This window comes from Amphiura filiformis, chromosome 6 (genome assembly GCF_039555335.1).
Source record: "Amphiura filiformis chromosome 6, Afil_fr2py, whole genome shotgun sequence".
NCBI classification, from domain to species: domain Eukaryota; kingdom Metazoa; phylum Echinodermata; class Ophiuroidea; order Amphilepidida; family Amphiuridae; genus Amphiura; species Amphiura filiformis.
The window spans coordinates 528,378-555,707 of NC_092633.1; the positions used below are offsets into that span (position 1 = coordinate 528,378).

Below are 27,330 nucleotides of genomic sequence, written 5' to 3' on the forward strand. Positions count from 1 at the left end.
GCCTACCAAAAGTAATTACCCCTTTATAAGATCATAAACCTCGAATCTATGCATCAAATTAAAAAACTGAAATAGCACACACAAACCCGGGTTAGTTCTGCAACTTTTGATACCTCATGTCTGGATAGCTCAAAGTTTGAAGTCATGGTGACTACTTGAATGAAAAAGATGCGTTTTCTAAAGGTGCAAGTCAGTGTACCATTACATTTTCGACATGACTGGTCAAGGATAACCCGCGGTGACCAGTGACGACCATCTGCAGGCACTCTAGCAACAAAAGCCACATTCTCAATGAGTTTAGGTGCAACTTTTATAGGCATATTTTTCATTCAAAAGGTCACCATGGCAATAAATTTTAGGCTATTAAGACAAATGAGGCATCAAAATTTGCGAAACCTAAACTGGGTTTCCTTAAAAAAATTGCTATTTCAGTTTTAAATTTTGATACATAGATTTTGAGTTATTATCTCATAATAAAGGGGGTAATTACTTTTTGGTAGATGTTTATATACCATCATTCCAAAAGGTACGTCGTGATCCAGGTACCATAACACTTACCAAAGAGTTACGTAACCATTTTGCTTGTGAATTGTTTCGTTTTTAACTCTCCTCAAACTAATTCCTAGGTTCGTTCCATCAGCTCACAAAGATATCTTTTCATCAGTGTACCACGCCCATACAAACAGACTAATCAATACAATTATTATACAAAAGACAACCAATCACTCTTTGCCTTCCATCTGACCAGTACGCACATGTACATCACCGGGCTTGTTCTTCTTCACGAATCACGAGCTGGTTTATATGAGTTTGTTTCGCTGGAACTTCCTCACGTTGTTAGCTGCAAAACTTACTCCATAATTTACCACCACTGCCTCTGATAGAACTGGTAACCTGATAGCACTAACACAATGGATGCAAAGATGCTCATTCTCATTTCCGCTGTGATTTTCGGCTCCTCGCTTTCAGGTAAAAATAACAAAACGCTCACAAAGGTACCTGAGTAAGCATGAAAAGTGGTCAGTATGCCTAGTAGACTGGGGAACTCAGTAGCACGAGATCCCGGGGGGGGGGGGCACTTCAATATGAAATGGATATAGGTGTAGGCATCTTCTCTGGTGTAGGGCTGGCACTTTCGCACTAAGGGGCATTCGGTGAGAGCAAAATGATGTAAAAAATATGGGGTCATTGGGTGAGAGCATGATTTTTGGCCTTCGGTGAGAGCAAAATGTAAAAAATATGGGGTCATTGGGTGAGAACATGGCCTTTTTCTTAAATGGAATCTTTGTGTGAGAGCCGAAATAGCGCCACAGAAACCTCGAAAATCGAATTTCTAGTTCTAAATGGCTTCAAATTTCTTTGTTTTTCAAAAATAAGTAACAAAATCAGTGATAAATGAAAGTTGCTGTTCAAATTGAACTTGCAAGGGTCTTTGGGTGACAGATCAAATGAAAAAATAGGGGGTCTTCGGGTGACAGAGCACGGTGTTCGTAAAAAAAATATGGGGTCTTTGGGTGACAGCGATGCTGAAAAAGGGGTCTTAACAGCCCTACATACGCGTCACCTCCAAAGTTGGAGTGCCCCCCGGGCACGAGATACTCTTATCTGAAATACAGGTACATTTTACAATCTGATATTTTCTTCTGTGGAATTCAGTAACTTATCTGTTGGCCATTTGGTGACTATCGTTAGGCCTATAGTGTTTTAACTCGTTATTATGTTATACAAATCAAGAATGTGAAATTTATTTTCATTTTGTGAGACGCTTTAAACGCTTTAAATGTGTTGAATCAACCAGAGCAAAATGTCTTTTCTGCTGAACACTGGTTAGCAATTTGTACAAAATGAACGGCGCTGATTTTTTTTGTAACTATTAAAGGAGGATTTCGTGATCCTAGCATCCTCTTTTTATGACATTTTTTAGTAGATAACCACGAAAAAAGCTTATTCTTAAAATTTCAGTTGATTCCGATTTTGCGTTTGCGAGTTATGCATGATTATGTATAGGCCTAATTTACACTGCTCCATAGGCCACTGTTGTAATTTCGTTCTGGTATACCAGAACCAAATTCAAAATTGATGATATTTTTGCTAAACGTATTAATCTGCAAGAAATTGTTGGTACATAAACATTATGTACCCAGAGGATTCCAGTGGTATAAAAAATGGGGCCGGATGAGGCTGTGGATCACGAAATGCCCTTTTAAACGAATTCTATACGCTCGACGCTCTGCGTTTCTGCTGCATCCACATCTCACACATCCCATGTAATATTATAGTATTTCTTTGTAATGATAGTATTATTATCTCATTTGTATATTAATCATTATGTATTGCATTTTGTATATTGATACAAAGTTATTCTAAGAGTATCTCCTGTAATCATGGTATTTTTATTGACCTTGGAGCTCCAAAGTCAGGGTCGGTTGGTTTTCTTTTCATCTTTTCTTTCTTTCTTTTTTCGTGATATAATACAGTTTTTATGGCAAATGATTAAATATTGATATATTTGACATTTAAAAGCCCTAAAAATTAATTTTATAAATCTAATGATATGTACTTAAAGTGTATGTATCTGGAAGAAAAGCCGTCCATCATTTGAAAAAAATTAACTTTTGTATTGGAGATATACATTTATTTCCACCTAAAAATTTTGTCTTTTGGGGGAAAACTGTATATCTTAAATAAGGATGGTCTAAATTTTTCAAATTTGAGCTCACAAAAGTGCGTTTTACAGTTTTGAAACGTGCATAATGTTTTATATAGTGATGTTAATAATTGCCAGTTCTGATTAGGCATTCACACATTAAAATGTAATAATTGATTAATTATTATAGATTTTAAATAGGCCTATTTTTGTGAGGACCATGCAGTCCATACTGTATCATTGATCATCTTATTTGCAAATAAATAGGCCAACAAGATTTGTATAATGTATGATTCCTTATGAATACAAATCTATATAGGCCTAGACCATATAGGTCTATTTAATTTTTGAGGTATTGTACTGAGTAAACTCATTATAAAAAGTAATTAACTTTTGTAATGATTTTTTGCCAAACTTTGGCTATACAGGAGTCCATTTCATTAAAGTCTTGGTAGACGTTAGTCTGGCTATAGCATGAGAGCCATTGATGGGGTATGAACGTTTGGACAGTAGTCATTGTGGTACATGAGAGCACATCAGACCTATCGAATTGCATTCTGAATACGAAGAATGTCCTTCTGATATCAAATAATTTTGATATTTTTGATATTTAGCAGTACTCAAAGTAAACTTTATAAATCTGATGATTTACATTTAAAGTGTACGTAGGTGGGATGAAAAGCCGACGATCAATTGAAAATGTTGACCTTTTGTTTGGATTTTTTCCCCAAAACACCCAAAAAAATTAGGTCTTTTGGGGAATAAAATCCATATCTTCAATATGAAAGGTCAAAATTTTCAATTGATCGTCGGCTTTTCCTCCCAGCTACATACACTTTAAGAATGTATCATTAGATTTATAAAATTTACTTCGAGGACTGTTATATATCAAAAATGTGAAAAATATCAAATTTTAATAATTTGTCATAAAATTTGTATTATATCGTGAATTTCAAAAAAATGAAAATTATTTGATATCAGAAAGACGTTCTTCGTATTCAGAATGCAATTCGATATGTCTGATGTGCGCTCATGTCCCACAAAAAATACTGTCGAAACGCTCAAAACGCCCATTCCAGATCCCTTAATGGGTCTCGATACAGGCTAATTATGATTAAATGAAGATACTGAGTTACAGTTTATATTACTGGAATTAGGCGTATAATACTAGTAGTTTGTATTAATTGATATAAATGAAATTACAATCATTGCAATTTTGATTTTCCCAAAAGCATATGAAACTGGTAAAAACCCGGATTACAAAAAATATTGCTATTTTTAATATTGTTAGGCCTATAATCAGACCATCATAACGATTGAAAATATTTAACTGGTGATGTTGTCTGCTACATCTTTTCAGCTTTTTAAAAGTTATTGGATTATTTATTGGGTTATAGTTAAAATCCACACCCCTGTGGAAGATTTTGGAAATATCTTCCACAGGGGGAGTATATTTTTGAAATGTAATTGGTCCGGATTAATCATTTTGAAACCCATACTCCCCCTGTATTATGGCTTTACCTATATCTTCCACCACAAGTTACCCAATAATTTGCCTCAAAACTCATACTCCATCTGTGGAAGACTTAAGGGTACATGCCCATGAGTTTCATTCAGGGCGTGTTTGTAAAACGGCACAGCGCATTAGTAAAAGAAATAAAAAATACTAAAATTTTCACCGGGGTTCGAACCACTGCCAATTTCACTGAATGCTAAAGATTCCTATGCTGTGCCACGGTGACTGTGGTTAACATTCGGCGAGTTTCAAAGATATACATATCAACACGTTTCTAGTGTATTGAAAATCATTTTGATTTTGATTTTGGTAGGAATACGGTCATAGAAAGACATGACTCTACTTGTCTGTTTGTTTTTCATTTAATACAAATTAATTTTGATGAATTGAACTGGTACAACTCTTAGTACTCGTGATAAACGACGATTAATTTAGTAATAATAAAATGAAAACGCTGGGTCATTCACGACGTCATTTGTAATTTATGTCAAAACCTGGGGAGGACCACACACATCCGTGCTGCATGTATACGTGCTCAATCGATACTCAATGATCCAGACAATAGCGTTTGAATATACCGCCCTGCTTGACACATCTTGTCACTTGCGGGAAGATATACTATAGGCCTACCTAATAGCTTACAATAGATACCCCACCGTAAATAGCTCTGTTTGTTATCTCGCTGTGCTAGTTTATACACGCAGCGTACGGACTTTTGAACCATAGGCCTATTTTGTTCAAAAATATTGATTCAAAATTGTTCAAAATATGTATAGGCCTATCAATAAATTTAAATTTGAAATCCAAAAAGTAAATGTCAGGTCAAAATTCTCACCTTAGAATTATTGTGAAATAAAATCAAACCAAATTTAGGCTCCGCAAACAACGTCCAATTATTCCCATTGGTGTTTGCTACACGTGCATATAATAAATTATGATTTGGGGCTAATTTGAGAAGAGTTAATGCCTCGAGTTTCAAAATACACCGAGTGATGTTTTTTGATCAAAACATCGACAATTCAAGACTCTGTAAAAACAAATCAAGAATTTTCTGGGATAATTGCAACTAAGTGCAATGAAAGTTATGATCTAAGCTACCAGATGCATCATTAATTTCCTGACTATGATATTTAGTTGTGGGAAAAGATTACTTTAATGTTTTGGCGGGATTATTTCCCGCCAAAAATTTCAACCAAAAAGAGCATGTAGCCTTAAGCTAAATCTTCCACATGGGCAGTGTGGATTTTAAGAATAACCCAATCTGTTTTTTGTTGTAACCTGGATCATTTTCTGGCGATTTTTCTTGCCCTTGCTAATACATATCAGCTTATATAACTGCAGTGGTGGTCCTGTACCGGTCGGTATTATCGATATTGTTTGCAAATACTAGAGTCTAGACTTACGTCTGATTTTAGGTGCTAAAGTTATTGTGCAAGATTCAAGTCATTCTTAATTCGAAACATAGATTTCAAAAATAGTTAATCGAAATATTGTCACTACCAGCATTCTTTCATTTTTGCCAAAAAGGTACCAAAAATACCAAAAAAACGCAATTGTTGTTTTTTTAATGTGATTTTTTGTTGTTGTTGGGGTTTTGTGGGGGTTTTATTTTCTTTTTAGTATTTTTTGGCCAAAATAAAATGTCTTTTCTGCTTTTGAAGAAAAAAGTGATTTCACGGTGGTCTGCCTAAGGACATAAACTCCTCTGGTTGAAAATAGTAAAGCATTGGAATCACAACTTTTTTGAGAGTATAAAAAACATTCAGCAGCAAATGGTATGACAGACCAGGGAAGATGTAAGACCAATATACCTCTTCTCTGCATAGAAGACTAAATTGGGCATATTTCAACATGCCATGTCGTTGTCAATAGTTTAACATCGAGATGGTTATAATAGTGTGTATTTCGTAACAAGACATATATGAAGGCCTATCGTTTGGTTACAAAAAGTTACTAAATATTTGCTGGTTAAACAAACCTGAGGCTTAAGCATGTACAAGTGTTCTCATCTCATTGATACTTCTGTTACTGTTATACATTCTTTCCAAAGCAAATGAGTTTTCGCGAGGACCTGTTAAACCATCTCAAAAAAAGTAATTACCCCCTTTAAAATAATAGCCATTATTTAAAAAAAAACGGGCTATTGTATTAATCTGTAAAATGCGTTGAAAGCAGAATTTATTTCTGCGCATTTTGACACCTCATTTGATACGATAACATGACTGTCGCGTTTTACACATGTTCCACATTCGCGCCATCATGCGATGCCTATAGAATAGATTTGTGTTTTAAGATCGCGCGAATCTTGCACTTTTTAGCCAACCGATATTTTCTTTAAACATGCTAATTTGATGTGTATGATTGACTACTTGTTAGCAAACTGAACTTTACACACACAATCGATCCTCCCTCCGCACCCCCCCATATGATCGACTGACACACTATTGACTAGTTTTCATTTCTCATTTCTATTTTTCTCAGATGCCGCTGAGTGGAGCTACCATGCAGAAACAGGTGGGTATGGTTTGAATCTAGAACATCACGGATTACACCACATTTCGCCATACTGCAAGAGTTTCTAGAATGATGTTAAAATAAGAAAATTGTTAATGCTCATTTATTGCACATTCTAGGGAAGCGTGGTTACCTTTTTGAAATAACCCGAGTGAGAGGGTTTTCAAGAAAATATTTTTCCTGTCAAAACTGAAGCATCCTCTGTATAAAAGAATATATGAATATTAACTGCACATCATCGATTCGTGATACCCAATTGTGGCACATTTGATGTCGTTTATGAGACAGAGAATTTTATTTCAATTTTATATACGCCAAAATATTTTTTTAATTGAGCAAGAATAAGTATAGAAAAAACGTTGAAAATTCTGCTGTTCTTTCAATTTTCAAGAACATTTCTTCTTGAGGGTTCTAAAGGGCCTCGTGATATCTCGTGGGTCCTTTTAGATGGACTACCTTGTACATACAGACCAGTCAGACAAGATTGGGGAGTGTGATAAGACCGCAAATGTTATTTCGATGTTCGAAAAAGCAGTGTCTCCCATTTTTTAAATGTTTTGATAACTCCAAGTGTTTGAAAACATTGGATCCCAAACATAATAATGTTGGACACCCAATATTTGTAATTGGTCTTGCTATGACGTCGCGCTCAAGTCCAATATCTAAAACTCGACCCATTTTTTTTTATAAACCTGCACAGGTCCTGAGTACTGGAGTACGTTGCCTGGTGGAGAAAATTGTGGTTTGTCATCCCAGTCTCCAATCGATATCGATACCAGTATCGGAGTGGAACAAGAGTACGATGCATGGGAGGTTATTGGTTACGATGGCGTAACTTCAGAAGGACCACACCCAGCAAACATCTTTAACAACGGACACACAGGTAATTCAAATCAAAGGTTATGCTAATGATATTGTCTAAGGGATGAAATCAAAACTCGACCGGCGGTTGACTGTTGGTTCCGTCCGGTTTCCATTTAGAATAGAAACCGGACGAGAGAGACAAATAGGTCCATGAGTCTTGTAAACTTAACCAGTCATCTCAACAAAGACGGGGGGGCAGGTACAAACTTCCAGGAGTCTACCAGACTGTGATTAAGTCTTAAGGTCAAAGGTCACGACCTGATGATACACATCATATTCTCGCTCTCGCTGATGAAAGGTGGATAAGCTTCAATAATCAATATTATACACAGAGGAACTTCAATGAACATTTTCAAATGAGTATATTTTTGAGTATTTCATCGAAAACTTGGCAAACCCATTTTACCTTTATACAGCTCAAGTGAATTTGGAGGGTGATTATTTTGTCAGAGGTGGTGGTCTACCCAGTGAATACCAGGCGTTACAGTTTCACCTGCATTGGGGTTCTGACAGTAGCAAAGGCTCCGAGCATACCTACGACGGACAGGCTCGTCCGCTGAGGTAAACATATAGACCCCCCGCAGTATAAACCCGGGGTATAAACCTGATAAAATTATCCTTTTAAATAATTATTGCAAAAGACTACGAATAATATCACGAACGAGACCATCTGAGTTCCATGATTACATCAAATAAAGTTCCCTTTACTGGTAGCCCAAGTCTGAAATTTGTGTTTGTCTATTTATCCAGGGATGCAAATTGTGCGAGAGCGGGGAGCACCGCTCCTGGGAAATGACAATCAAAATTGAGGAAAAAGAGGAAGGGAGAAGGAAAAGGAAAGAAGAGAGGAAGTAAAAAAAGAGGAAAGAAGAGGCGGCAGAGGAGTGAGGTAGCAGATGACGAAGAGGGAAATTTATCTCAGCAAAAGATAACAATAGGTGAAGGCTGTGAGGCAGTGAAGCTACTGAGTGGAAGAGCGAAAATCTCAAGATACTGGTTGTGCACAATTTGAGGAATTCACACGATTGTTGAAGAAATAAGAGCCTTAAACATGTTAAAAGAGGAAGATGTGTTAAAATATGGAGATGGTAACAATGCATATTTGAGGAAATTCATCTTCAGATGAGGTATTCAATGTAATTTAACAGGAAAAAGGAAGTTGTGTGAAGGCAGGTGGTAATAGGGCACATATCTGAGGAAATTTATACAGAAGCGGCAATGAGGATGTTATGGAAAGAGTCGTCAGGATAGGAGAGGACGACCTGGATTGAAGAGTGGTGAAAAAACACTTGCCAACAAGTATATTTAACTAATATCATATGTGCTATCTGATATCAGATTTGGGAAGAAATTTGAAAGGGTGTTTGAGGCAATGAAGCAATCCTCTGCAGTGGGTGGGCAGAGTGACCCCCTGATCAAATCCGCATGATCAGGGCAAAGTAGCCTGTGTCCCACAAAAATTCACGCTAATCATGTTGCCAAACTAAGGTAAAACGCCAAATTTTGCGCGCTACGCGCGATTATTTTCCCCAGTACAGCCCTTTTTGGGAAGTTCAAAGACTTTACATAGAGCCTCTAAAAAACACGCTATGTTAGGCGCCAGAAACAAATTTGTTCAATCTTTGGATCGACCGTTGATGCTGCTTCGATGTTTGTTATTAATGAACTATCAACTAATTTATTATAATTAACTCTAAATTTATATTGGAAAATATCAATACAGGTACAAATTACTATTTTATCACAAATATTAACTACTAGTAAATTGATTGATTTCATAAATAATAAGGATCGAGCAAGCATCGATGATCGATCGAAAGATCAACTAATTTGTTTCTATTGCCTTACCATTCTCATCTTTTGAAGTGTAGAATAAAGCTATTTTATGTCTGGTATGATTGAGGAAATCTTCAGCCTAAAACCTTGCTCCTGAGGAAGAGATCACACTTTGCATCCGCATCCCTGTATTTATCATTATATTACCCCCTATTGACCCATTTTGACAGGCATGACGCGTGCCAATGGGAGTGCATAATACTGTACATCATGATACTTCGACAGCATAAACATTATATTATATTTATTATATTTTAATCATATTAATCATATAAATCTATCGTTTCCTTACAGCTTCACATCGTCCATTATGATCACGTGAATTATCCCATCATACCTCTTGCTATCGAGGCACCACAGGGACTCGCTGTAATGGGTTTCTTCATTGAGGTAAATATTGTACCATGACGTTTATACTAAAAAGATTTAGTACGTCCATGATTGTATCAAATTTGTGCCTTTCTATTCACTGCTCGAATAAGTCGAACTATCTGGGAAAAGGCCCATTAAAATCATTGACTGTGAGCCCGCCGATACGCAGGGCCGTGAAATTTGTCACCATGTGCATGGGCGGCCCGAGGGCCAGATTTACCGGCCTTTTGGGGGCCCTGGGCCAGCGGCCAAAATTTGAAGGCTCTTGACTCATCCACGAGGAAGGCATGTGCACTTAAGTGGCCAAGTTTTTGTTTACAAATAGGGGCCTACTATAAGATCGACAGTGGCGGCGGAACGATTAGGCCTACAATTTAGAGGGAGACGAACTTAGTTCCGATCTTACCGTTAAAGAACAATTGCGCGCGAAAATTGTTTTTCAATTTCAGATAATTTGAGCCCAAAAATGAAGGTGAATTTTGCTATGTAAAGGCCCAATGCGCGCAAAGTGTGCCAAATTTTGCAATGTTACCATATTTTGGTCCATGTGCCCGCCATGTGCAGTGTAATTTTGGGGGTCCTGCATGGGCCCCCAAAATGCGGGCCGTGCCAAAGTGAGCAAATTGATTATGGACTCATGCAATTCAACACAATCCAATCTTGGAAGATTTTGGCTTATTTCGAGCAGTTACACGTATCAATTATATACGTAGCCTATTTGAAATGTTATAAAACTAAGATAGATAAAAGCAGTCGAGTTTTTGAAAAGTAACATTGAGTAACATGTGTCCTTACTTCCATATATGGAAGTAGACGTATAAGAAAGTAATTTAAACGAACTTAATAGTATTAATTTCCGTGGCCGATTTACTCTTTGATGCACGTATTCATTTGAAACGATCCTTTTTTTCTTAGAATATGTCAACAAGCCGTCGATATTACATTTACGTAAAAAGTCCCTTCAAGAATATGGAACATTTCACCGACTTGGTAATAACTAAATAAGTCCTATAGAGCCATTATGCCGTATATCTCGTGTAGTAAGACTTAATTGTATCGGATAAAGTGACGGTCAATTCCTGTGTTGTCGACTGATCTATCTCTTGCAGGTAGGAGAACATAATTCTGCGTGGGATCCAATCATTAATGCACTCGGCAGCATCCTACACGACGGTAAGCTGGCGATTATTTCCTTACTTTAAAATCAGCATTATATTAAATGTTCATTTTTTGAATCTCAATAATAAATGAATAAAAATAAATTTAGTAATATGCTACCAAACCTAAAACCCCACTTTTCATCGTTAACCTATCCTTTCAGGAGACCAATACGACTTTACAGAATCGGAATTGTTTGCCGTATCTGGGCTAATCCCATCTGATTTGTCCAAGTTTCACCGCTACAATGGATCCCTCACTACGCCGGGTTGTTATGAGAGCGTCGTGTGGACTGTGTTTGATGAGACCATTAAATTGTCTGAAGATCAGGTACTATACTAGTTGATCAAACCCTTCAAATCTGTAAACGTAACTTTAGGCCGTATAAAATTAATGTTTTGGTTCTCGTCCAGAGGATTTTCATGAATTGATGAGGGAGGGAGGTTTTTTTTTTTTTTTTTTTTTTTCAATGTAAAATTAGCATTGTCAGTAGTTTTCGGTCTTCTCCAACAGTGCTCGAGGAAACGACGAGGCCCCTTTTTTTTTTCAAATGTGAGATTCTGATTGATAAACCCCCTAGAGAACCACAAAAAGACTTAGAAGTGATGCTTGTTCTCTAATAAACTTATTTATATCTATGAAGATTTCATAAATCATTCCAGTCTAAAAAATTGAAAAATCTAAAAAAAAAAAATCTGACAAATCCCAGAAATTGAGGAGGAGGGACGAGAACCAAAATATTAATTTTACACGGCCTTAAAGACCTTCGTAGTTCGTACTACCTATAGCATTTTTAACAACGTCGTACGTAATGCGTTATTTGAAATACCATGAGATGGTTGCTCTTTCCATTCATACCAAAATAAGTACCAACATGCCTCGATGACAATGATGGCAAAATTAAATTTTCGGCCAAATTCTAAACATCAGATTTTTATCGGGTTTAGAATAGAAGAACATACCGTACGCCTGCATACGCGCAGAGATTCAAGCCATGCATGCTATACTACTATAAATTTATTATAAATCGTCATTTGGGTACCTTGTAAAATCTCAACCACCCGACTTGCCCTTCAATTTCGATTTCTTGTGGGATTGGGTGGACTTTTTCTGATGGGAAGGGCGCTTGCACAGATTTTGGTAAAGGTAGACCTTAACCCCCTAACCTTAAAATGTTCCGCTTTCGGACTTGTTGAACGCTGTATCACCAAAAAGTGGACTAATTTTTCACTTATCATGCTTATGGATCTTACTTTTGGAAATGGCAAACAGCGGACCTTGTGTACCGCAGTGCAGTGTGTATAAGCTTGCATAGATAGGCTACCCTCTTCTAACACACTCTTTTTATTTTCAATTGATGTATAGATTGAAGCGTTCCGTGGATTATCTGAGTTGCCAGAAGAGGGACACTCGGAGGATCATGATGAAGAGGAACCAATCGTGGACAACTATCGTCCTGTGCAACCTCTCAATACCCGCACACTGTATCGGGGTTACATTCCAGACGTTGCCGGTAATTTTTACTATTTCAATCACCCGACCTGCCCAAAATCATTAAAATTAACGACCAGGGGTACTCCATACAAATGACCGTACGGGGACGTGCCGCGAACATGAGTAGCATTTTCGGCCCTTTTGGTATATCAATATAGGCCAATGTTGGTATATGAACGGGTACGTTTTTCAAAATATTCCCAAATTTCTTTTTTTTAAACCCACTTTTGCCTCACTGTTTAGCCAAAAGTTTGCAAATTTCGCCAAACTTTTGGGGAAATATTTTGTAAAAACTGATACAATTTTTATTAAATTTGACTTAAAATTTTGGTTTTTGGTGTATCGATGGATCCAATTTTCTTGGGCGTAAAATTGGATGCTTTACGCCCAATGTTATTGGTCTCGCTATGAGTTTTAAAATACTGGACTAGACTACGTCTCGTCCAATATTTTAAAACTCATAGCTTGACCAATAAATATGGGCGCAATCGATCCAATTTTATATCATTATTATGTTTTGGTGTAAAAATATTGGATCCAAAACATAATAATGATAAAATTCTTTACGCCCAATATTTATTGGTCTCGCTTTGAGCCGAGTCCAATATTTTAACTCATAGCTTGACCAATAAATATGGGCTCAATCATCCAATTTTATATCAAAAATTGGTATATCAAAATTGGTATATTGATGGGTCCACTTTCAAATTCTCAGCGGCACACCCCTCGTTTATAGTCCTGCAGGACTAATAATAGGCATATCATTCCATGTTTGATGGGCATTGATTTTAAAATTGATTTCTCCACGTGGGGAGGCTCACATGCATGGTCCAATAAGACAAATGTTGAACCCTGGAAATCCTACACTGTAAATCAGTGTTTAGGGTTTTTGTAACACTTTTTAAACACTGCAAGGTGTTGTAATTTTTCATTTACACAGTAAAGGTATAGGACACCTAAGGGGCTGTGCAATAATTATGAGCCCTGGGGGAGGGTAAAATTGGGGGGGGGGGAAATTTTTGGAGTCAATTTGCAAGAAGCAATTTTGGCAAGCCGAGGGGGGGGGCAAGCGATTTTTGGCACGCATTCACGGGGCACCTTTTTAATAAAATGCTTTAAAAAGGCTTAGGAAAACGGTACGGAAACGCTTTAATATGCAAATTTTCCTGCTCGCTGCGCTCGCAACATACATCTAGACCATTTAAAGTTTGGAATTTGGGCAAATTTTTGGCAGGCCGGGGGGGGGCAAGCGATTTTTGGCGGGCCGAGAGGGGGGCAAGCTATTTTTGGCGAGCCGTTCGGAAATTTTACCCCCCCCGGGGGGCTGATAATTATTGCACAGCCCCTAAAGTAAACACAAAGTAGGCCTAAACACAAAGTAAACACATAAACACAAAAAGTAAACACAAGAGAGTATTTAGATTCTAAACATTCAACATGTTTACTTTCATATTGTTAGGAAAGTAAATGCACATGTGTTTACTTTGTAAACATTTGGTGTGTTTACTGTCTAAACAATTTTGAAAGTAAACATGTTGAATGTTTAGAATCTATATACTCTCATTTGTTTACTCTTTGTGTTAATGTGTTTACTTTGTTTACTTTAGGTGTCCTATGCCTTTACTGCGTAAATGAAAAAATTAAACACCTTGCCGTGATGTTACAGAAACCCTAAACACTTGGATTTACAGTGTAGCAAAGCCTTGATCACACTATGTAGCGCTATAGGCGTAGATCATTGGGATGGGGGTAAGTCCTTCCCCCCAATATTTTGATAGAGGGAAGATCCATATATCATCCCCAATGTTGACGCCTGTATGTGGGTTTCTCTCATATTTGGCCATTACAGCGTAAAAATATTTTATTACACTTTTATGCACTATATTTCACCAGTTTAGCTTCAATACCATAAACTTATTCTGTCGCCAAAAGGTGCTGGATTCACTATGCTTCAAAAATATTTTCCAACACCACCCCCCCCTCCATGTCAAAAAAAGATATACGCCACTGGACTCTAGAAATAACCCCTTTATAAGGTCTGTGCCTTGATTTGTCACCCTAGACGTAACATCTTGGGAGGCCACGATCTTGGGCACGTAGGGGCCAAACATTTTTTTGCTGCAGACTATAGAATTTTGAAACTTTTGGCCGATTATAGTTTATCCCAATAAAATTTATTAGTCCACCATTACTTATAATTAATCCACGTTAATTAGTCCAAAAATATTTTGTAAAGTTAATTTTTTGTCCTGTTGTTAAACCATGTAACATTTACACTCCTGAGTAAATTCAGCCGGTCTCGATTGAAAGTTGCTCTCCCCGGAGGGGGTTCTCCCTGGTTGAACTCTCCCTGTACTGGTTGAAGGTATACGGAGATGTGCCACGGTTTTGGGGTACCTTTTCAGCAATTTTGGTATAACAATGGGTGGGCTTTCAGTGGAGACTTGGGCGCATTTGGGCAAAATTGCCCCTAAAAGCGACCAATAAGGGCACATTTGGGTGCTTTTTGGGTGTTTTTTGTGGAAAATTGGTATACTGATGGGTGGCAAAATCAGCAAAAAGTAGGTATAGAGAAAGTCAGCATCCGAAAGTCTACGTGGCACATCCCCGTAAAAATTTTTCGAATACCCCCCCCCCCCCTCCACCCCCCGGGTTGCTCTCCCTCTGCTTAGTGATGGTAAGTTAAAAATAGCATGATGTGTTATATAGGGCCTACTCTTTGGATCATTTGTCTCCTTTCTAGGAAATCAGCATATTGAAATAATCTTTGTGCAGGAGTTCATTGAAGATAGGCCTACTCTATCCAGACGAATCAATGAGAACTTTATCTGTCAACCTATTGATTGTCGATCAGTATTTCGTTTATAAAATAAGCCCAATACCATATCATGCATAATTTATTAATATATATAACCGATAACAAAATGATTACATAGGCCCATACACATGATTGATCGTCGAAAAAAAGTTTCGGAGAACAAATAAAATACATTTACTAGTTTCACAATTCGTTTATAGATTATATTAATGATTTTTTAGACATTTCACAGTTCGATTATATGACATATTAATGACATGTTAAACTACGAACAAAAGGAAACCCAATCATATAAAAGAACCCATTAAACATGTATTTAAAAGAAATAGATTCCGTCGAAGCATAGTCTTGATTCAAGCCCGCATCCACCCGTAAATTAATGCGTAGTGCTGTGCACAAGTTATTTTTTTTATGTTTCTGTGTTTTTTATTTTTTACAAGATATCACACAAAAAAGAATTACAAAGCAATCAAAAAAAGATCACAAAAAACAAAAAATAGCACAAATTTAACACCAATGATACAATCCAGCAACAAATGTTGAACAATCATAGCATACCTCATAGCATACCTCATAGCATAGATCATCCAGCCTTCAAAACTTTAAAAAATAGATACAGCTAAAATTACAAATCAAATCTCCATTTACGGAATTCGGAAATGGGCAGAAAGCTTGTCTTTACCCTCAGCAATAAAGTATTCTGTTTCCCTATTAAATTTAACATGGGCCCTAAATCCAATAAAAGTTGGCTTTTTATTTTGAAATTTGCAAATATAAATATAATATTTTAAAATCAGGAATAAATGGGTAAGGAATTTATCACCTGGGACACCAAACATTTTATTAAATTTTGAACAGGAAAATCAATATCATGTTTGTTAACAATTACAGAAATAAGCTCATTCCAAATTGGTTTAACAACTTCAGTCACAAAACGCATGTGCTGTGCACAAGTTATGACATTATGGCAGTAATGGCTTTCTATATAGGTGGATCCTAGAAAATCAGATAGGGGGCGGCCACATTGATCCCCATTTTCAACTCTCTCTCACCCCTTTGACCCCTTTTTTGTGTTGCTGAACTCCCTCTCACCAAATGACCCCCTTTTTGTTTTCCTGTCATCAAAAGACCCCCCCTTTTTCAAAAAATTTTTGAGAAATTGACCCTGTTTTTCATTTTATAAAATTTTGTGTCAACTTTTATATTTTGATCGAAAATTTTTTCCAGTCTCACTGAATGACCACTTTTTTGGTAAGATTGTCCCCAGTCTCACTGAAAGACCCCCTTTTTTGGGCTTTCTCACTGAAAGACCTCCCCCTTTTTTTTTCGGTGTCTATTGCTGCATCAAAATCTTGGAATTGTCGAAATTCTGGAAATTTGATAAGTCCAAGATTCTGACGCAGCCTTTCAAAAATTTGGAATTGTCAGAATTCTAGTATTTCGACAGCGCCCACTGTCGTAATTCTGGAATTTCGACAGGTTTTTGACGGGCTGCTTCAGAAACTTGGAACTGTCGGAATTCTGGAATTTCGACAGAGGGCGCTGTCAAAATCTTGGAATGGTGCCTATTCGTGTCATTTGACACGAAACATGAACGAAATGACCTCCGTGCTGTTTGTGTTAGTTTAGCAAATTATTCTAGTGGCAAAATGACCGATGAACCTGACGTTACAAAATTATTCCAACTTTTTGACAGCTGTCGTAATTTCGGAATTCCGACACCTGTCAGAATTCTAGAATTTCGACACTTCCAACAATCTGACACACCACTAGGCTCTCATGAAACAACCCTTCGAACTCCGCGTTACTTCCAAAGTCGAGTGCCCACGCCCCCCCGGGTCAGATACGTCTATGTAAAACGGGACCGGGGAAACTGAAGGTGCCAGTCGTTATTCGGGAAGATCAGATCATCCTTCGCCGGCGTCGCCGCTCGACCCCCTCTATCGCGATTTGTGGGTTTGCTGCTCAACCCCACCCACCCCACCCCACCCGATCGAGAGAGTCTTGGCTGAGGAGATCCGCTGATCCATAGTATAAGAGACCATCTTGATTAAGACTAGCCAAAGCACAATTAAATTAAAGATAGGAAGATGTAATATTTTAACATCTCTGTACAAAATGCAGTCGGGTTGTCAATATCTCGAGACTCGCTGGGGAGTGGTGACTTATTTATGGTACCCAAGGCAAGTCTTCTGTGTTAAACGAGGAGTAACGTTTACGCTAAACTTGGCCAACAATGCCGAATTTGTGATCACCGGTGAACAATTGGGGCAGGGCACACATCTTGCAGTACTTCATAGAGGGGGGGGGCAAGGCAACTTTCAAGGGGGAAACATTTGCCGGAAATTGTCGCCTTACTGTTTGTGCTTATGTGGAAGTAAATAACTTGAAACTTGGAAAAAGTATTAAAAGGTGTAATTATTTGAAACTTTTAAAACTAATTCACACAAGCAAAATGAAAACTCACTCAGAAACTTTCGTGACTCATCCAAGTTCACTTCTTCAGCTGTTGTGACTGCTGGTAAGCGGTACTGGAGTCACTTGATCGATCTTGTGATATCGATCTATGTGACTCCAGAAGCCTTCCGTAGGTTTTGGGGAGGTTGTGGCGGCCTCTGTCTTGGTTGAGGTCTGGGTTGTTGGTAGCTATGTAAATAGACTCCTTAAAAGGTGTGTTTTGCTATTTGATGAGCCAGTGCGCGCGAAGCAAGTCATATTTTGCAATTTTACCATATTTGGGCCCAATAGGATAGTGTTTTTCGTGCTAAAAAAAAGGAAGATGCACAGGGCAACTATTACTTATTTTTTATTCTATTATTTTAGGGGGACGTCGTCCCCCTTGCCAAAATTTAGGGGAGGGACGTACCCCCACAACCATGGAAATACCCGAGAAATACTGCAGAATTTATTATGTTGAAAGCCGAGTTCACTTTAAAAATATGTGCTATTAATAGTCTACATTTAATTCATAATTGTCACAAAAAGCTCAATGAAGATCACATCCACCAAGTTTCATGACATTCAAATAATGTATAATTATTCAGTTGGACTTCGGATGACCATGAACATTTTGGGGGCTCCAAGGTGATCACATCCACCAAGTTGCTGACAATTCAACAATCTATATACTTAGCCTCTGCTCTTGTTCTTTAAGAATATTTAGAAAATTGTGCACGATTTCTGGGAATTGGGTAGACCTATGCCTAATGATTGATTTAATCTCTTTCTACCCCAAGGACCATCTTGCGAGGGCCGATGTGGGGAAGAGCTGGACGAGAATTCACCATGCCAATGTAATTCTGTATGTCGCAACAATGAAGACTGCTGCGAAGACTATCATGAACAATGTTTGGGTGAGTTAGAGTCGGCCTAAAATATCAAATATGTGTCAAAATTCTGCAGAAGGAATGGGGGCCGACAATTAAATACATATTCAGCTTGGGCCCAGTTATCCGTCTCGGCATGTGGCGGCGTGGAAGCCAATATATATGTTAACGGTTAAGATGGGAGGTTGCGATTCGTTAGCCTTGGTGCTTACGCCCGTCTAAAGCTGAATTTATACTACATCGGCAAGCGATAGCGATTGGTTTTTAGCCTATGTGGTAGAACTCTATGTTCTGTTGTGTAGTGTTAAAAGCGCGCTATTCCTCATTGTTAAAATGCTCATCGTTCAGCGATGGAGTATGAATTCAACTTAATCAAGTCAAAATAACGTCTTGTGGGCGTTTTGGCATTGCAACAGGCACAATTGTTAATTTTCCGAAACGTCTTCCGCAGCGGGTATGAAGCACTGACCATCTTCCGCTGTGGAGAACGTCAGTAACTAGTGACAATAAGCCGAACAAAGCCGCAAGCAAAGCTGATTATTTAACCAGAAATCCCGAAGGTCGCACCGGTCAACCGAAAATTGTGGTAGACAGACGAAAACGCGATGACGCCCGGGGATGACGCAACGGAAAAACCGACTTTTTTGTGGGCGTATTTGCGCTGCGACATATATACGTCGTGTTTCGGTTCTTCACAGCGATTTTCAGTTGTCCACTGCCACCTTTCTCCATGATGATCATTTCATGGCTTTGTTTGCTCTATGGACGTCTTCTGTACCAGAAGATCATTACGTTGACATTGCCTTAAAAAATCAATGCAGAAAGACCTGACAAAATACCAAAATCACAGGTCCTAATCTTTAACCTGGAGCTGCTTTTAACAAATAGCACCCGCTCCATTGTGTTATTGACTGGTTAAAACATGTGAAAGATGAGGTTGACCCGTGATTTTGTTTGTTTTTCATGGGTCTTTATGCTTCGATTTTTAAGGCCCTGTATCCATAGGCTGTTCCCTTGTGGCGTGTGCCCTTGTTCCGTGTTCACTTGTTCCCATGTGACCTGCCACACAGACAACGAATCTTTGTATACTATGGATACGGCCACTGTGTGGCAGGTCACAGTGGAGTCAGTGAACACGGAACAAGGGCACATGCCACAAGGAACAGCCTATGGATACAGGCCTACGGCACTATTTACGTAATGATTATTAAACCGAACTCTGATCCTAATCCGAACCCTAGCTATTAAACAATTATTTGTGTATAGTCACATAGCGGACCTTATTTCATTTCGACATAAGACATGGTAATTGTGGAGAATGGAGATACGGTCTAAACGCCCCTCTCTTCCTGAGCGGTGCTCCCTGAGAAGGGATCGTGGTAGTTCTTACTTCTTTTGTGGACGACCACGAAAAATGTGCTCCTGATATCTGAACTTCCGAAGCGAGTAAGCCGAGTCATTTGAGCCAATTCCTTACCCTGTGGCAATCAACCGAACTCATCACAGTATATCGCTTAATATTCAAAGTTTGATGTGATTTCAATTTAGATTAAATTAAAGTGATAACGTAAACGTCTCAATTTGTTATTTTTCTTTTTTTACAGTTGAAATCTGTACTTTTGTACCAACTTTCAAGGACAAGCAACGGAAGCAATCCCAGGATACACCCACACGCCGCTAGATGTATCGTAATTGAAAACTAAAGTTCGCCACTTGCACGGTTCCGCCATTATGCACTATATGGGGAGAGCCTCGAACTGGCAGCATACATGAAAGGAAGAATTACGTAACCTTACACAGAATGTTATATGACTGGTTCAATTCCCATTCATGTATGCTGCCAGTTCGAGGCTCTCCCCGCACATAGTGCATAATGGCGGAACCGTGCAAGTGGCGAATTGCAATACAGTATGACCACACTTTCCTGATATGACCGAATCGGTTTCGATAGCTTATGGATTTTTCTTTTTTGATCCTAGACTTAGAATTTGAATTCTTTAGTGTTTTATTCTTATGGTATTATAAAATACCATTTTCTATTTTGTCTTTATCAAGTTATATACAACAAAATATATATTACCGGCTTTGAACACACGCATGTAGGCCTAGTACTTGGTATATTAATTATAGGCTAAATAATTATCATTCTAAGTGAGATGTGCATAGGCATAATATATTGCCCCACATAAATCTTTACACTGAAAACAAAATCGATTTACTAAAGGCACTAAAACTTAATATACAAGTTAAAGTGGTCGCAAGATGGAGAATTTTGTTCGGCTTATTTTGATACTCATATGGCTCAATTCGACTTTATTTCCCCAATTTGAATGAAAAAAGAGAGCATTTTGAAATTTCAAAATTTACTTTTCCCTTGCTGCCGCCACACGCAGATTATGAACACAGCGCAATAATCGTTAATTTGTCACGCTGTAATGATCCCGTTACAAAGGGCGGTGGGAATCGACATGAAGGAGGAAATATCCAAACAAATTTGTCACTTTTGAAAATCTACATTTATTTCTTCAAATGGCATTTTGGAATAAAGTCGCATCGTGCAGAATGAGGTATCAAAATACGCAGAACAAAACCAACGTTTTTCACATAGACCACTTTATTTTGTAATTTAGTTTTATTGTCTTTAAAGAGTAGTTCTACTGGGGTGAACCAAACCTGTCTGATTATCAAATTAATCAGTGACATGGTTATCTCTGAATTTGACAGGTGCTAATTGATGCAATAACATTAAAATGTCAATTAGCACCTGCCAAATTCAGAGATAACCTTATCACTGATTAATTTGATAACCAGGCTGGTTTGGTTCACCCCAGAAGAACTGCTCTGGCGGGGCTTCCTCTTTAAGAAATCGCTTTTGCTCTTAGTTATGTAGTCTCTCATAATCATATAAAGTTTATGCCAATGGAATTTACATTCACATTCTGTTCAGATTATATAACAGAATAACTTGCTAATACGGTAATATGTTGCTATTTACATAATACTTGGGCCTAATAGATTTATTAAGAATTACTAATTGGTATATATACTGGCTAAAATTCTTGTTACAAGTTCTTGTACTTTTAACGAGCCTTTTCTTCAGGCTCTACATATGCTGCATTATATGGCCAAAATGTTTGCTTACCCTCAACCGACCGACCCTAATTTTGGAAATCTGAAAAAAGGTGTTTTTTTTTCTATTTACTGTACAAAAGAATACCGACCCTATTTTTGGAAATTCCTGAAAAGGGTTTTTTTTTCTTTTCAAATATTTGCATTCTGAAGAAAAAAAAAAAATGTATTTTAGAGCTAGTGTTCAACATTTTAGTTGTTTTGTAATGTTAGTTGATTCATTTTGACACCAAAATTGTCTGATTTTTCATATTTTGAGCCTTAGTTAAATTTTACTAGGAATTAAAAAAAAGAAAAATCCCGACAAATTCATTTGAGGGCAAGCAAACAATTTGTTTTGGCCTAATTGAAGACTTAAGTCTAGTTTGCGTATGACGCCCTGTCATGCCTGTCAACCAGACCAAAAATGCTGTAGGCCTATGCGCAGGTCAGCAATCAATCACGCCGCGTCTTTGCCCTGACGTCAAACGCAAGCTAGTCTTTTAATTTATTGTGTAACCCGGGTTGAAATTTCAAAATGACATGTCAAAAGTTGCTTACCTTCTCGATCCTTCCTCGCTAAGCAAACGTATTTCGCTCTCTCGAAATGTCTGAAGTCTGTGCTCCGCAACACTTTTCAAAGGCCACATTTTGAGGCCGCGGAACTCGAATGCGACCAAAGCGTTTAAGCATGTTCTTCCCGGGGTACTTATTCTTTTACATCAGTTAAACCATTGTAACGCAATAGCTTTATTGTTGTTTGCTGTGCTGGTATACTTTGTATACAACTTCATGTTATATATGATTTATTACATTAATAAATAACATAAATAACAAATTGCGTATGCATAAAATGTTGTAAGTGGTTATCATGAAACGTATTTTCCTCCCTGTCGTTATGAACAACAAAAAATAAATTGTTTTAGGTTGCATTTTTAGCCATTTTGGTGGCCGTCAATTTTATAAAAAAAATTGTGTAAGAAAGGGTGTTTGTCAAATAGATGCCAAATGCTATCTTCAGTAGATAGCGAAAAAACCAACATTAAAACAAATCAAAATATATCCCCAGGACTTTTTTAGCACTCGCTCTGCGCGCATAAAAAAAACTTCATTTGGCCTAATGCCAAGCTTTTTAAAAAAGGTAAAAACTGAGAAATATATGTAGGTCCGGAATGTGATGAGTTTGTAATATCCTTCAATTTCTCATCCGGACTGATGTACTAGAAAGAAAAAATTAGCCGCTACCTGATGAAATGAAAATATAGAGAAAATAATGCAAAACATTATTTCTAGAGTAGAAAGAGATGAATCGGGATGAGATGCCAAATGTTATCTTCAGTAGATAGCGAAAAGAACGTTTAAAAAATATAAAGACGTATTTAGCACTAAACTCTGCGCGCATTAAAAAAGCTTCATTTCGAACTAATGCAGAGTTATTAAAAATATATATAAAAACTAGAAACATGTAGGCCCAGAACATTATGAGTTTGTATTATCGCTTTAAAATTTCTGATCGTGACTAGAGAGAAAAAAATTGCCGCTACGAGATGAAATGTTAATATAGATAAAATAATGTAAAACATGATTTCTACAGTAGAAAGAGATGATGAATCGAGATTATATGCCAAATGATATATTCAGTAGATGGCGAAAAAAACATTAACAAAATTAAAAATATACATTAAAAAACATTCGGCCTAATGCCGAGCTATTAAAAAAGGGTAAAGACTGAGAAACATTTTTCTGATCGGGACTGATGTACTAGAAATAAATCAGCCATTACGTGATGAAATAAAATTATAGAGAATATAAAGTAAAACGTGATTTCTACAGTAGAAAGAGATGATGAATCGAGATCAGATGCCAAATGCTATCTTCAGTAGATAGCGAAAAAAAACATTTAAAAAAAATCAAGACGTACAATAATTGTACATTTCTAGCACGTGCTCTTCGCGCATTAAAAAAAACTTCATTCGGCCTAATGCTGAGCTATTTTTTTAAAAAGGTATAAACAGAAATATATAGGTACCGAACGTGATGAATTTGTAATATCGCTTTAAAATTAGTTCAGATCGAGACAGAAATAAAATGAAAATGTAGAGAAAATAATATAAAACATGATTTCTACAGTAGAAAGAGATGATGAATGGGGATTTGCCATTTGGTCTAATACCATTTGGTCTAATATCCAGTTGGTCTATATCTATTTCGTCTAAACCCATTAGGTCTATAACCACTACGTCCAATAATCATTTGGTCCTTTAACTATTTAGTCTAATACCCATTTGGTCTATAACTAATAGGTCTAATAGCCATTTGGTCTAATACCCATTTGGTCTACAAACCATTTAGTCTTACAAGCATTTAGATTATCAATAAATAGACGAAATGGTATTAGACTCGCCGGTTATTAGACCAAACGGTTATTAGACCAAATGGTTATTAAAGAAATATTAGACCAAATGGTTATTAGACTATATGGTTAGTAGACATACCGGTTATTAGACCAAATAATAATAGACTAAATGGCCATTAGACTATATGATTATTAGACTAAGTGGCAATTAATCTCTCTGGTATAGTAGACCAATTGAATATAGACTAAACGTGAATTAGACGAAATGGTATTAGACCGACTGGCAATAGACCCAATGAATCGGGATGAGATGCTAAATGCTATCTTCAGTAGATAGCAAAAAAACATAACAAAAATCAAAATATACTCCAATACTTTTCTAGCACGTGATCTACGTGCATTAAAAAACATCATTCGGTCCAGTGCCTAGCTATTTAAAAAAGAGTAAAGACGTGTAGGTTCGGAAAGTTATGAATTTGTAATATCGCCTTTTTTGATCCGGACCATTACGGACCTAGAGAAAAAAATGTGAAAATGATTTCTCATACAGTAGAAAGAGAAGATGAATCGGGATGAGATACCAAATGTTATCTTCAGTAGATGGCTAAAAGAACATTTTAAAAATCAAAATATATCCTAAGGCTTCTAGCACTCGATCTGCGCACATTAAATAAACCTCATTCGACCTAATGCCGAGCTATAATTATTTAAAAAAAGGTAAAAACATAGACACATGTAGGTCTGGAACATAAGTTTGTATTATCGCTTTAAAATTTCTGACTATGACTTATGTACTAGAAAGAACAAAATTACCTGCTACGTGATGAAATGAAAATAAAGAAAATAATGTGAAAAAAAAGATTTATATAGTAGAAAGAGATGAAGAATCTGAATGAGATGCCAAATGGTATCTTCAGTAGATAGCGAAAAAACATTTAAAAAATCAAAATATACCCTAGGAAATTTCTAGCACGCGCTCTTCGCGCATTCAAAAATCTTCATTCGACCTAATGCCGAGCTATTAAAAAGGGTAAAGACAGAAACATGTACGTCCGGAACGTGATGAATTTGTAATATCGCTTTAAAATTTCTAATCGGGACTGATGATGTACTTGAAAGACAAAATTACCCGCTACGTGATGAAATGAGAATATAGAGAAAATAATGTAAAACATGATTTCTACAGTAGAAAGAGATGATGAATCGGGATGAGATGCCAAATGCTATATCTTCAATAGATAGCAAAAACAACATTTAAAAAAAATATACCCAAGAGTAGACTTTTCTATCACATGCTCTGTGCGCATTAAAAAAAACTTCATTCGGCCTAATGCCGAGCTATTTATAAGAAGTAAAAACATAGAAACATGTAGGTCCGGAACGTGATGAATTTGTAATAACGCTTTAAAATTTTTGATCGGGACTGATGTACTTAGCCGCTACGTGATGAAATGAAAATATAGTAGAAAGAGACGATGAATCGGGATGAGATGCCAAATGCTATCTTCAGTAGATAGCCAAAAAACATTTAAAAAAACCAACAAAACATACCCTTATAAAAACTTTATTCGGTCTAATGCCGAGCCATTAAAATAAAGGGAAAAACATAGAAACATGTAGGTCCAGAATGGTCCGCATCAGAATTTGTTTTTTCGCTATCTACTGAAGATAGCATTTGGCATCTCATCCCGATTCATCATTTCTTTCTACTGTGGAAATCTTGTTATTTTTTCTATATTTTCATTTCATCTCGTAGCGGCAATTTTTTTCTTTCTAGTACATCCATTAAAAACAGAAACGTGTAGGTCCGGAATGGTCCGCATCAGAATTTGTTTTTTCGCTATCTACTGAAGATAGCATTTGGCATCTCATCCCGATTCGTTATTTCTTTCTACTATGGAAATCTTGTTATTTTTTTCTATATTTTCATTTCATCTCGTAGCGGCAATTTTTTTCTTTCTAGTACATCTAGTAAAAACAGAAACCTGTATACAGTAGATCCGGTATGGTCCGGATCAGAATTTTTGTTCGCTATCTACCTCATCCCGATTCATCATCTCTTTCTATACTGTAGACATTTTGTTTTCCATAATTTTTTCTATATTTTCATTTCATCTCGGTGCGGCAATTTTTTTCTTTCTGGTACATCAGTACCGATCAGTAAAGCGATTACTCATATATGTTTCTAATTTTTTATCCTTTTTTAGTAGCTTGGCATTGGGCCGAATGATGTTTTTTAATACACGCAGAGCGCGTGCTAGAAAAATCTTGGGGTAGCCTATATTTTGATTTTTAATGTTACTGAAATTTATTTTGATGACTTATCTATACCGTGTGCAATAAGTTCGTTCCGCCCCCATCCCCAAGCATTTATAATGTATTTAAAATTAAACTTACACAATACATTTTAGGATATATTTTGTTATTTTGGTACATTAGTAGAGATGTTAAACCAATTTATTTGAAGTCATGGTATCCTTGGTGGCCAATCGCATGATCACCTTCAAATCACGCTTTCCTCAGATACTGTTCACTATATGGCACAATAAGTTCCTTATTCTTGTCTAGGCTTGGCCATACACTCTGGACTTTATCTGCAATTTGTGTTATGATTTTGCAATAAGGAGTTTCGCAAAAACCTTTCTTTTAGAATAGACCACAATTTCCCTATGGGGCTAAGACCTTTCTTCCTCCATTCTCTAGCAATTTCTCTCTCCTTGAATAAGCCACTGTCGGGTTTTTTTGGACGCCATCTTTAAATTCTCTGAGGTTTGTGGTTCTTTAAATTCCTCAAAGCAGACGTCTGTCCACACTACAAGAAATGCAAAATGCCTGGAGAATTTTTACACCATGTATGCCTTAAGAACATAGCAAGTAATCCTGAGGGCAAAAGCTGACGGCCCTCTAACTATAATGATGATATGCTTGGGGCAAACCAGGGATTAGGGCGGAACGAACTTTTCGCACACCGTATATATCTTCAGAGCAAAGTTTGCTCATTTTAAGAGGTTAAGGAGTGTTCATAAATACTTTAGTGGGGGTTGGAAAATTTGTAACCTCGGACATCAAAATTCATTGACCCCTAAAAAGGATGGATTTTTTATCCCTCCTTTTTATGGTCTTAAATTGTTTGACTCCCCCCCCCCTTCATGTCCTAAAAAAGAAATAAAAAATGTATGTTATTAACTCATTATAGCTAAAAATTCCCGTTGGATTACTCATTGGCGTCATAGTGTTACACCCAAATTGTAAAGTGCGCAAATTTAAGCTTGAAACTTAAAATCCATGCGCGCGGAGCGGGCAAAAAATTTGGAATGTCCA

General features: G+C 37.1%; 2 protein-coding genes across 2 annotated transcripts in view; both read left to right on the forward strand.

Moving 5' to 3' along the window:
* The window catches only part of LOC140154790 (density-regulated protein-like), a 260,777-nt gene that overhangs the window by 33,039 nt on the left and 200,408 nt on the right, over positions 1-27,330 (forward strand). The window lies entirely within an intron of this gene.
* Positions 720-20,241, forward strand: LOC140154118 (carbonic anhydrase 1-like). The gene is made up of 11 exons (XM_072176726.1): positions 720-969; positions 6,645-6,677; positions 7,378-7,560; positions 7,958-8,102; positions 8,880-8,931; positions 9,672-9,767; positions 10,859-10,922; positions 11,071-11,237; positions 12,273-12,420; positions 18,456-18,572; positions 20,150-20,241. Exons 1-11 carry the CDS (start codon positions 912-914, stop codon positions 20,224-20,226), a joined length of 1,140 nt encoding a protein of 379 aa, XP_072032827.1. The 5' UTR covers positions 720-911; the 3' UTR covers positions 20,227-20,241.

Excerpts from the sequence above, each read along its gene's own strand:
- LOC140154118 (XM_072176726.1), top strand. The coding sequence starts at position 912 with ATGGATGCAAAGATGCTCATTCTCATTTCCGCTGTGATTTTCGGCTCC. Across the intron at positions 8,932-9,671 it reads CAATGAAGCAATCCTCTGCA|CTTCACATCGTCCATTATGA; the intron begins GTGGGTGGGCAG and ends GTTTCCTTACAG. Across the intron at positions 10,923-11,070 it reads CGGCAGCATCCTACACGACG|GAGACCAATACGACTTTACA; the intron begins GTAAGCTGGCGA and ends CTATCCTTTCAG.